The sequence below is a fragment of the Hemicordylus capensis genome, chromosome 4, assembly GCF_027244095.1.
Source record: "Hemicordylus capensis ecotype Gifberg chromosome 4, rHemCap1.1.pri, whole genome shotgun sequence".
NCBI classification, from domain to species: Eukaryota; Metazoa; Chordata; class Lepidosauria; order Squamata; family Cordylidae; genus Hemicordylus; species Hemicordylus capensis.
In genome coordinates, this window is record NC_069660.1 from 19878908 (window position 1) to 19891578 (window position 12671).

Below are 12671 nucleotides of genomic sequence, written 5' to 3' on the forward strand. Positions count from 1 at the left end.
CATAGTCCTGCCCAGGAGCACGTGACGAGGATAACCCATTGTGAGATGCCTTGACAGCAGCACCCAGAAGAAGCCCTCACGGTGAGTAACCAATGCTCCGTTCTCTGTTTGGTTTTAGGAGGACCCTGAAGACGTACCTATTTCCCCATGCTTTTAACTGAAATCTTATTTTTTAAATGTGTTTTTATCTATTGTGATTTTTGTCTGTTTTTATGAATTTTAAATGTTTTATATTTTATATTATGTTTTAATCTGTACACCACCTAGAGATTTCTATATTAGGCAGTATAGAAATTCGAAAGAAAGAAAGAAAGAAAGAAAGAAAGAAAGAAAGAAAGAAAGAAAGAAAGAAAACAGAAATTCTCATGACACTGAATCCTGTGCCCAATAGAGAGGTATATGGCTTTGAAGCATTAATGCAGAATTACGGAATTTATATAGCCCTGGCCGGATGTGGCTGTTGGGACCTTCTACTAGCTCCTCTTGGAAAGGCTGAAGGCAGATCTCTTACGTTGCTTTCCCTTCATAGGTCATATGGGGGTTTGCAGAACAGGTTTCCCCTGCCTGTTCATTAGGCACTTTCTTATGGAGTAATCCTTCTGAACCCTTTTGCAGAGGATGATGCTAACAGGAAAGCGATGGAAGGCAAGAAGACGACATGGTGGGAACCATGGGCGACTCACACCTCAGGTAAGTTTCCTGTACCATGCCTGGCTCCCTTGAATGCATTCTTACACTCTTGTGAAAGGTGCCCAGGTCTGGACTTGGACAGGTTTGCAGTGCAATACTCAAATTACAGGCAGCTTAGAGGGGACATGGCTCATTTACTTTTGTGATGATCCCTTAGCTATTGTTTTTAAAAAGCTGTGGGAGGCCCATCATTTGACTAAAACTGCAGTGGGGCCGGGCATAGAGTGGGACAGGTGGGTTTCATAAGGGCCTCCCTACCTTCACCCCCATAATTTGAGCACTGCCACAGTGGATTAATTACTCCTCAGCATCCTTTCACTGTCTTGTTTGTACTACTCACACTCAGATGATTAAACTGTGATTTCCCCCACCCTCGGGGCTAGCTTCCAAATGGAGTGGAGGTTCTAATCTGTGTTACTGGTTGAAAACATGGAACCAGGCAGTGGTGGTGGTTGTTTCTGATGGATTAATACATGGCAGGGATTGCGATGTTGTTCATGTGGCACAGAGTTCCACAAGACCTTTCAGGTTCGTAGCCTTCTGCTTCCTGCATTCGTTCCAGTGATTCGAGGTGGAAGCTACTACCTCTTTGAGACGGATAGTGAGGAAGAGGAGGAACAAGGACATATTGAAAAGAGTGAGGAAGAATCCCACAAGAGGAAAACAGCATTCCAGGTGTGACCCTTGTTCTTTTTTCCAAATAAGGGCTAGTGGAAGGGGCACAACAATGGGGAGTGTGGGCTGTGAGGACGGAGGGAGCAGGGGATCTGGAGGAGGAATGAGGGACAGGGTTAGAGTTGGGGCTAACCCTAACAGTGAGTCATAGAACTTCTGCTCCCTCTGGTCATTGCATACATTTTTGTACGTTGTTTTGGCTCCTTTGGAAAGGCTGAGATGTCTACCTACGAGCGTAAACATATGAAGCTGCCTCATACTGCATCAAACTGTTGGTCTGTCTCTTCCAGGATGGCTTCTTCTAACTGACAGTGGCTCCCCGGGGTCTCAGGCAGAAGATTTTCCCTGCAACCTGTTAGGGTTGCACCTGGAACCTTCTGCATGCAAAGCATGTGTTCCCCCTCTCAGCTAAAGCCCCTTCGTGTAGAGAGCAGACCTTGGGAGTAATTGGTTTGATGGATTCCGTGAAGTATTCTGTTGCTGAACAACAGCCTTTTCTCTTTGCAGCTTGCCTATGAAGCCTGGATGAACAGCTCAAGGTCAGCTCTAAGGATGAGGGAGCTAGATGAAACTCGGGACCAAAGGGAGGAGGAGGAGCAACGATGCCAATTGGCAGGTAGTGGAAATGGGAGGCAGGTATCTTACAGTGTGGTACAGTTCATCCTGGAAAGGAGGAGAAGATTAAGTGACTTCATTCTTTCCCACTTTCCCACACATGGAAAAATACTTTCCTTATTAGAAAGTATTATTTAAAATATTTATATACTGCTTTTTAAAAATTAATAAGTTTTTAGATAGGATGAACAATTATAGCAAATATAAAGAGAAAGAAAGAAAGAAAGAAAGAAAGAAAGAAAGAAAGAAAGAAAGAAAGAAAGAAAGAAGACTTTTTCATCTTTCAGCATCATAAAATATTTCCCTCAACTTTATATAGTATATAAATGCACATCACATTCCTCAGAACCCCCCATTCAAATAAACATAAAACAAAGAACAAAACAAGCAAAAAATACTCTAATCAAGGAATCACTTTGAACACTATTTTCTACAAAACGTCTTTCGCAGTACATATAATTAGAGGAATGGTTTCTAAATTGACTTGCCATGAGCTTCCAGTGATTCCCGCCTCCCCTCCCCCGCACAAGCACCCAAAAGCAGTAAATCCGAAATCCACTGTTCTATTTCAGGAGTGTCCTTCACTTTCTGAAGTATAAGGCATTTAGCCAGAATTAGTTCCTGCAATAACCAGAGTTCTTTGCCTCTGGATAAATTCCAGTCCCTTGGAATAAGTCCAACTATTGCTTTAGAAGCTGTAATTTCAAAATTAGAACCTAATACTAAAGGTATTCTTCCAAAGACCTCTGCCCACAAGATTGTAACAAACTTACAGATCCATCAATTTAAAAGGTTCTCACAGAGGTTTACAAAGGACAAGGCATGATAAAATGGTTCGCTACCTTAAAGGGACAAAAAAGAAACTCAAAGGAGACACCAGCAATAGCCAGTGGGAGGGATGCTATGCTGTCTTGAATAGAGACACTTGCCTTCTCCCTGCTAAATCGAAGAGAACCACCACTTCAAAAATGTTTCTTTGCCCGGTTAGTAGGAATTATCTCCGTATCTAACCCTGCACCTTTCTTAGTATGTCTCCAGTGACAAAATTAGGAAATTTCTGTGATATCTGGGAAGGTTCCTAATTCTGGGATGCATTTTTTCTGTTTTTTTCCTGGTGATCTGCAGCCAGTGGAAGAACAGAGTCCTCTGAAGAAAGTTTAGAGATACCAGTCACTGAAAAGGACTTGGGGGAGCAAGGTGATTAATTCCACTGGATGCCCTGCCCAGAAAATCTTTGGCACACAAATATTCAGGACCAGTTATAGCACCTGAACAACCTCAGAAGTGGTTAGATTCCGAGGTCAGAGAGCTGAATTCCCTGACCACCACCTTGCTACAGAGGCCCACTCATCTGCCTACACTGCAAGTATGACCCTCCCTGTATGCTAAAATATTCAGGTGAGGCCTTGTTCCAGTTAACTTTGCCTTTTGAGGGTGGGTTGGCAACCACAAGAAGCTGGGCCTTTTTCACAGTGGCACCTTTTCTGCAGAGTGGCTTCCCAGACCACTCTGGGAATATTTAGATTAGAAGGTTCCATATGTTCAGGTGTGGGATGAGAACTCACCCAGCAAATTATTTATTCCTCCTTACTTTTCCTAAACATAGATGGGCTTTCTCAAGGGCCCGTATGAATGCCTTCCCTTCGAAACTTTTGGCTGGTAGATATAGTAGAATTCCTACTGAGCAGAGATATTGCCTCTGTAACTCTGATGAGATTGTGTCTTTTATATGGATCTTAGGCAAAGGTTAATTGGCCCTCTTTTATATCATCTGCCAGGTTGATTGGACAAATTCTGCATCAGATATTTGCTAATAGATGTGAATTTGTCTGTCACACACACAGTTGCAAAATTCTGTTGTTCTGCAATACGAGTTCATCACACACTCTGCTCACTAATGGTTATATCCAGTGTACAGTTATGTTATTAATATGACTGTGTTTAAAATTTTATATTGTTTTGGATGTTGTGATATTTGTCAAAGACCATAATAAAGACTGACTGACTAGAAGGTTTGACAAAGCCTTTGTATTCTGCTAGGCCTCTGAAGGCCAATATGGCAGTTTTATTTTGGATCCCTGCTTCTGACTGTACTCCTATGACTGTCTTCATTTTTCATTTGGTTTCATGTGACATGTCATTTTATGTGAATATCTCATTTTTATGACACTGGCTTTTGTTGTCAGCCTCCTTGAGAACCTTGATGGGCAGAAATGAAATGAAATAAGGCAGGAAATCTTAAGTTTTGCCCCTTAGAAAAAGGAGGACACACTAATACTTGAAATTGCTTGCCTCTCCCTCCCAGCCAGCTGCTGTTCCTGATAGTACATAGGAACACAGGAAGCTGCTATATACTGAGTCAGACCATTGGTCTATCTAGCTCAGTATTGTCTTCACAGACTGGCAGCGGCTTCTCCAAAGTTGCAGGCAGGAATCTCTCTCAGCCCTATCTTGGAGATGCCAGGGAGGGAACTTGGAACCTAGATGCTCTTCCCAGAGCGGCTCCATCCCTTAAGGGGAATATCTTACAGTGCTCACACATCTAGTCTCCCATTCATATGCAACCAGGGTGGACCCTGCTTAGCTAAGAGGACAAGACATGCTTGCTATCACAAGCAGTGGGATTTGAGTATGTTCCAAGGGTTCCTATTTGCCAGGAACAGACATGATCTTTCATCTCATATACCATCATTCCTATGATGTCCCTATTTTCCGTCTTTGGGGAATGCATCATTTAAAACCTGTTAGCTGCTTGAGTCATCATTCTTTGTGATTCAGCTCTGTATCCTGGGTTCCCTGGTAGTTAAATATCTGAACGAGGAGTGGAATGGCTAGATATCCATTTTTCTGACTGCTCTGCACAAGTATCCCTGGTTTAATCTCAGTGAAGATGTATACACACACATGCACACTAAGATTCCATGTTGTATATTCTGAGTTCCTGGTAATGTAAGACCATTGGATGACATCTTGACTAAATTACTCTGTGGATATACTGTTTCAAGTTCAAGCTTCCTTATATTCCTCTGTGAATGCTGGAATGCACAGATTTCAGGGCAAAAGGGACGAACAAAAGAGCCCTCCAACCTTGTGATGCCAGGCGAGCCAAATTTCGGAGAACTCCAGAAGCTGCAAAGAATTGTTGCGGGGGGAAGAGGGAAGGTCCTAAGTGGGTTAGGGTTAGGGACACACACAGCCTTACATGTGCTTAAAGGAAATCTTTGGATTTCAGCCTGGCTCTTTGCTGCTCTACACATAGATATGGGCTTTCTCTCTTCTTCGCAGAAAATATCGTGCAGCGAGTCACCAACATTGTCAGGTTTGCTTGGGTCTTTATTCAAGCATTGTTTGATGACGCCACACAAGCACTGCAGTCCCTGTGTAAAGATAACCTGGACATCGCTGACGTGCTGCGGATTGAAAAATGCATACTCTGGCAAGAGATTAAGAAGGTACCATCTCTGTGCTGGGACACAGTTTCCTGCTTCAGAAGAGCAAGTGGGAGCTGACCACCGAGTGGGAACAATGTGCAGATTCAACCTTTCATTGTTAAAGTCTCAGTAATCAGAAACTTACATTCCACGCAGCCAGCTGTGCACCCAAGAGAGATGCTGGTTTGCTGGCTCCACAATGGCACTCACCAGCACATGGATGCTCTATTGACAGTGGGGGAGGCTCTATGCATCCTAAGAGCTGGGAATGGTGGGAGTAGACGCAGCTGCTGTGACACAGTGCTTAGGAGGCACAGAGCCTTCCCTGCCATCCGTAGGAGTGCCCATGCACTGATGATTGCTGCAGAGCCACTGAGTCTGTGTCCCTCTTGGGTATGCAACTGGCTGTGCAGAATGCAAGCTTTTCACTCAGGGCTGCACAAGATTGGCCCTCCAGCCATTGTTAGACTACAGCTCCCATCACCCAGGCCACTGTGGCTGGGGATGATGGGAGTTGTAATTCAACAACAGCTGGAGAGTAAAAATTGTACAGCCCTGGTGTAACTGAAACTTTTGTACATGCTGTCTTTCCTTATCCCTATCTTCATTTCTTTCCCTTTCCTCTGTTGTCTCCCTTATGTCAATTCCAATTGCAAGCCCCTTGAGTCAGGGACCTGTCTTTTCATCCTTTGTAAAATGTTAGCTACATTCATGTCTTGGTAAAAAATTAAGAAGAATATATTAGGGATGTGCACGGACCGGTTCGTGGTCGAACTGGTCTGCCGCAAACTGGGTGGTTTGAGCAGTTCGATTGCGAACTGTTCTAAACCATTCTGAACTGGTTTGTAAGTTCAACCAGCCCAGCTGGTCAGTCCAACTGAACCAGTTCATGGAGCAATTCGGTCCAAATTTGGACCGAACTGCCGCATGTGGTCTGTGCACACTCCTAGAATATATAGCAACAACAACACGTTATTAGCTTTCCAGCTTTGGCAGGACTGTCCTCTGAATGAAATATTCAAAATATAATATTTAGCATATCTGGTGCTTTCAGATATTGATAGTGTGTCTCATAGTGATAATATAACAACAACCCTATAAGGTAGGCCAGGCTTGTTACCCCCATACTGCAGATGAGGCTGAGAGAATAGTGGCTTGCCTGAAGCAACTAGGGAGTGCATGACAGAAGTGAGATTCAAAGCCGGGATCTCCTAACTACTGTGCTACAGCAGCTCTCAATCAGAGGTGTACCTAGGTAATTTTGGAGCCTAGACCTAAAGGCCTTTGGATGGCCACCCCACTTGCCCCGCAAGTTAAACATCATCCCCCTACACACACAGTGAGATATACAGTATTTTTAACACGTGGATTCTTGAGGGCACAAACGGCAACTGAACTCACAAGAATGTAAGAATATAAAATGGGTATGTTTATGCAAATATGCATTAGCAGAAACATTTCCTGGTGTAGCGTGGGTCAGTGGCATAGCACGACCACGCCACCTGGGACAGACTAAAGAGGATTTGGGGGCCCCTAGGGGGTGTGGAGGGCCTGGGCTTCGGCCTGGAAGCCCAGGGGTAAGTGCGCCTCTGCCCTCAAGATTATGTCATGCTTTAAAATGTATTTGTAAGCCACCCTGAGCCAATTATGAGAAGGGCAGGTTGAAAAGTCAGTAGGTTAAAATATTTTTTAGACTCAGTCTATACTCAGGAAGAGTATAATAACTCCCTGCTGTGGAACCAGCCTTGCCCCATTGTCAAAGCCCTTTTTTGAGGTTATCATACTAGTGCACTCATGCTTTCTTTTCTGAACGATCTGCTTTGCTTGACCACTGGAATGTTCCTGAGCTCCGGCTACCAGTTTCCCACTTGTATCTTGACTGCCTACTCGGCTTGACCTCTGGCATGCTACTGACTGAGGCCCTGAGCCCACTGACTGGTGGCCAGGCTCTCATGGTCCTTGCTGCTAGCTTGCACCATCTAGTGGCTGCTGCCTATGGCTCTGCCTCATAACCTGAGGCTCTCTGGATGTTGATGGACTACAACTATGGGAATATGAGATTTGTAGTCAAACAACATTTGGCTAACCTCAGGTTAGCCACTCCTGTTCTAAGGTTTCAGAAAACCTCAGTTAGTTCCTTCTTGTCCTGAAGACAAGATTCTCTGAAGAGTACATAAGAACATAAGAACATCATATCACTGGATTTTCTTTCAAGGGAAGAGAGGCCTCAGCAGACACTGTCCTTCAGTATTATAACCTCAAGAAAAGTCATCTAGAATATGGAGAAAGCAAAATAGAGATGGCGGAGATGGAAGAAAGCAGAGATGAGTTGCCTAAATACCCACACAGGGAGAACATTCAGCCATCACCTGCACATCTCAGGTGAGTAGTAACTTCCTGCAGCGAGTTGGAAAATCACAGCATCTTCTCTCATGATCTTTCCTTGGATCAGCAAGAGCACCATGTGTCTCTCCTAGCCAGTGTAGATTCAGGGAGATATTGCATGCAACCACAGCAGTGCTGTGGCACTGACTTCTTACCTTGGGTGCAAGCAGTGGCAGCTGGTGGTCCCTGGGACAGGGAGGGCAGGTGCTACACATGATGGGTGAAGCCCATGATGAGAGGTGGAGCCAGTTGTGAGCATCTGCGGAGGTGGACTAGCTGTGTACCTTAGCAATAACTGGCGAAGTGTAGATTTGTAGCTAACGAGCGGGATCAAAATACAAATGCGCACACAAGCAAACAAATCTCAATTGCTCATCAGCAAAGATACAGAGAAATATGGAAAACATCAGTTGCTTTATAGTGCTTAACAGGACTACAATAGTGTGTAGATTTGTATCTAACATGGCAGGATCAAAACACAAGCACACACCTACAAGAAAAGCCACAAATAAAGTACAGACCAGCTACAAAAGGCTGCTTTTGTGGAGAGTAAATTCATTCTGAAGTCACCAGGGCAGCTCTGTCTGCCTGATTATTTCAAAAACAAATACTGCTAATAATAAATAGAAACAAGAAAGAACTCTGGGCCAGAGTGGTACAGTGGTTAGATTGGGAAATCCAAGTGCAAATCCCTATTCAGCCATGAAACTTACTGGGTGACTCTGGGACAGTCACTTATGTCTCAGCATAACCTTTCTCATAGGGCTGATGGGAGGATAAATGTAACCATGTGCACCACTCTGGACTTTTTGGAGGAAGCACAGGCTATAATGTAGAAGTAAATAAATCTATATAAGCTTCAGGTAAAGCAGAGACCAGCTACAAAAGTGGAAAACAAATACGTTCTGAAGTTAGAAGGGCAGTTTTGTCTGCCTATTTATTAATTATTTATTTTTTTAAAAATGCATATATAAATAATAGAAAGGTCACAGGTTTTTCAATGATGCTTGCTGCAACTATGAACCATCTCCTGTAACTTAGAGGGAACTATGGGAAGCAAAGATGTATCTCCTTAATCCATGCCTGCTGAACAGGCATGTGTCACTCTCTGCCCACCTTCGGTACCCATCATTTTGCCTGGGTGTTCCTCCTAGCAAGCAATGTTTGTTTGTTTGTTTGTTTGTTTGTTTTAAAAATAGGAATCACTTCCTTAATGAACCCAATTAACCATAATACCCAGAGAAGAACCTGGTTAGCTTTCTGCATAGCAAATGGATTTTAAAATTTATTTTCCTTCCAACAGAATCCATTCCTTCTCTACACCACACCCACATGGAACACCACTTCTGCAATTATTTAAAAAGCAGTTTGGACTCAAGAATCCATTCATATGCCCTAAAAGAAATTTCTGGCTTCTCATGCCACCAGTTTCTAATCTAATTATTCCAGGCTTACAGTTTGCTGTTCCTTCCAATGTTTTATGGCATATCATTTTGGGATTGGGTTATAATGCTTTGCATACAGATCAAATCAGAGAGTAAGGGAGAGAAAGTAGAGGTTACATTCCTCCCCTCCAAACAAACACAAAGAAGCCAACAAAAGATCAGACTTACTGACAGCCAGCCTACCTATTCTCTAACCAAAATGGTGATTAGAGTATTCTGAGGAGCTAAAAGAAAAAGACTTCCGCATCCTCTGAGCACTCTGATTGGCTGCCTGAGGAGTCAATCAGCCTAGTCTCTCTCTGATTGGTTTATAGGGTGATCCTAGGATCGGCCACTTTTCAAAATGAAAGTGACCATGCTTATTGGCTCCTGCCTTATGAACATTTTAAAAGATCTGGGGCTTTTCATTTGTTCTTTGAAGTTGTTGTTATTGTCACCCACTTCACGACTCTTAAACCAACAACAGGCTGTAGGCAAGAGTGGCAGGGAATAAGAGAGGGAGACAGTAGGCACACAAAATGGAGGCAGAGAGAACATGGCTGACTGAGAAATTTAAGATGAGCGCTGCCTACTTTGCCCATAGATAAGATCTGCCCTGGGTGCAAGAACTTGGCTGTTATTAGACACTTCTCTGTCTCATACTTCCTCCTCCAAGGAGCCGAGGGCAATTATGTACAAAATTATCTGCCTCCTCTGGTCCTTTAAAGCCGTTAATGAAGCTGCTCTGGGGTGACTGAACACCCTGAAATCTGCTTCTGGGCTTGTGTGTGGGAAATTAGCTCATCAAGGAACAGTTTCACATTAGTTTTAATTGTGCAAAGTTGTGGACTCAGGAAAGACTGGACTGAGACAAGATTCAAGTTTCAAAAATAAAAAGATATTTATTGTGGGGAGGGGTACAGAGGAGAGAAATGTGTGGTTAAAGCAATATTACTATCAAAAATACATTTGACTGCAGTGAGGTGTTTTAGCTTAAAAGTCCTAATGGTGTAAGTTCCCAGTTGGACAAGAGAAAGAGGCTTTTTAGATAAGAATTGATGGACCTCATTCCTCAGGAAAAGCTCAGGCCAAGGCGGGTGCAAGGAGTTTGGAGGGGTTAGTTGGTAAAGGTGATTCCAGGAGGGTGCATCCTCTGTGGAACCAGCTTCCTATGTTAGCGAGGAATATTGGGCAGGCTGGGCAAGAAAGCTGATCTGGAGAGTGGCAGAAAGTACTGAACACAGCCTCGTGTGGTGGCCTGTGGACAATAAATCGCCCCAAAAGCTGCTGGTAACTCCAAGGTAGATGGTTCATAGAGAGCACGAAGACTGTAAGCAGCACACTGGATCATGTAACTGGAATTTCTTATGCCCAAAGACATATCCTGGGGGCACATTCCAAGTGACGTTTTTTGTTGGACAGCTGTGTTGGGTGGAACTGGCAAGGATTCCATTATTGCTGATCTTTCATTCTTCCTGCATGTAACAATTTGGGAATTGCCGAGGTATGCCAAGGCTTTTGTCATGAAAAAAGAGTGAGTGCCTAGATATGAGAAGGGTCTGCTGGCCAATGGCTGTAATAAAATTGATGATGATGATGATGATGATATGAGAAGGGAAATCTGCATGGACAGAAGGCTGAGGAATCCAATCAGTATTTTTAATGGGCGCATCTCTTAGGTCCTTATCGCTGACTCAACTTCTTTTGTGAAGGGGGAGATTTACCGCTGCAAGCCTTATCTGTATTCTTCCTGTTGAGCTAATTGGCACATTAGCTGACTGCTAACCTTTGCGGATCGGATCGGATCGGATCGGATCGGATCGGGAGGCGGTTCACTCTGAGGGCAGAGTGGCCTCGGCAGAAAGTTAACCTGCTTTTAGTTAGGTTCTGAGGTCTGCTTAGGGTGTCCCAGCTTAGGGAGGGTGTGCATCTACTCCCCTTTCCAATTTGCTTGTTAGGAGCCAAATCTATGGGCAACTGGCCCACTGTTGCTAAATGACCTGTCCCCGTGGGTCATAAATGGAGAGCTCATGATACTGTGAGGCTCCTGAGCATATCCAGAGTGAGATCTCCAATCCTGGAAACTCAAACACAAACGAGGGGGCTCCTGGGTGCCGTCAGAAAAGCATTGCTAGCAACAAAGCTGAGAGAGGTGGCTTTGAATGTGTGCCAGCAGTTTAACATTTCTTTCCTGAGGGGAAAAAGAATGGGGACTACAATGAGTGCCCACCGCCCCCAGATCCAGCCAGTTTCCACTGAATTCAATGGGGCATACTCCCAAGGCGGGGGGTATTGGACTACCCTACTGCCTTCCCCACCCCAAGAAAAAATGCTGCAGATGCCCCTGAATGAGATCTCGGGCACTCTCCCTGTCTTGGGCAGTAAGTGGTGCTCAGTGCTCGTACAATCTGTGTATAGCGTACACAGGTGCAGATCTGGCGATCAGGTACAATTATTCATACATTATGGTGAATATGGTGTATAGCAGTGTACTTCCTAACTGTATCCTGCATCTCAGGCCTGTACTCAGACTCTGTTTTAAAATAAATGCAGTCATTCACACAAAAACGTGCTTGTGTGGAGCCATGTTTCATATCTGAATAGAGTTTATGAATGAATTGAAAGTTGAGGGATGGCCATCTTGGTTACAAAAAAATAATGTCAACAATCCCTTGAGGGCAAGAGTCCTAATACTAATAAGCCATGTTCTGAACAACTGCATCACATTCTGTTATTAGCCAAAAGGTTTCACGCGGATTTAGTTTTTGTGTCTTTATAGATGCAGGAGACCTAGCAAAACTGCCGAGGGCGCGGCTGGAATTGAGAAGGTGGAGGAAGGGAGCCCTGAAGAGTCCTGTCCCAATGTATCCACACCAGCTTCTTCCTTTGCCAGTCTGGGCAGTTCGTTAGAAATTGAAGAACCTGCTCCTTCCCTATATGCTGGAAGTAAAGAAGTAGGGAGGCCATTGCACAAGGTTCCTGCTATGATGACAGCTAGTGAACTGCTTTTGAACAGGCAAGAGTTATTGCCATTAAGCATCTACCAGTACTCTGTTCTAAATTGCTATTTCACTTAAAGAGTGTAAATTCAAGGTGCTGGTAATCATGGCATATTTTCAACCTTGGCCTGATCTGACAGGACTTTGATTATGTTCTTCTATTCTTATGACCATAATATTTTACTCTATTGCAGGCCTGCTCAACTTAGGCCCATCAGCAGTTTTTGGACTACAACTTCCATAACCCCCAGCCACAGTGGCCAATAGCCAGGAATTATGGGAGTTGCAGGTCAGCATCTGCAGGAGGGCTGAAGTTGAGCATTCCTGCTCGATCATATGTTTTCCATTTATTTGGAATGTGTGCTTTTAACATCTTTGTGCTTTGCAATAACAACATACAGAAGAGGTTCTCATATCTTGAGTCCTCAGATGTTGTTGGGCTACAGCTACAG

At 44.0% G+C, this 12671-nt stretch overlaps 1 protein-coding gene across 1 annotated transcript in view; it reads left to right on the top strand.

Annotated features, from left to right (window-relative positions):
* LOC128322323 (piezo-type mechanosensitive ion channel component 2-like) overlaps positions 1-12671 on the top strand; it is a 119569-nt gene that overhangs the window by 66735 nt on the left and 40163 nt on the right. The window contains exons 30-36 of the mRNA XM_053243383.1: positions 616-690; positions 1253-1365; positions 1873-1981; positions 3106-3177; positions 5266-5432; positions 7627-7793; positions 12000-12236. Of these exons, the coding sequence (XP_053099358.1) occupies positions 616-690; positions 1253-1365; positions 1873-1981; positions 3106-3177; positions 5266-5432; positions 7627-7793; positions 12000-12236 (940 nt within the window). The remainder of the gene's footprint in view (positions 1-615; positions 691-1252; positions 1366-1872; positions 1982-3105; positions 3178-5265; positions 5433-7626; positions 7794-11999; positions 12237-12671) is intronic.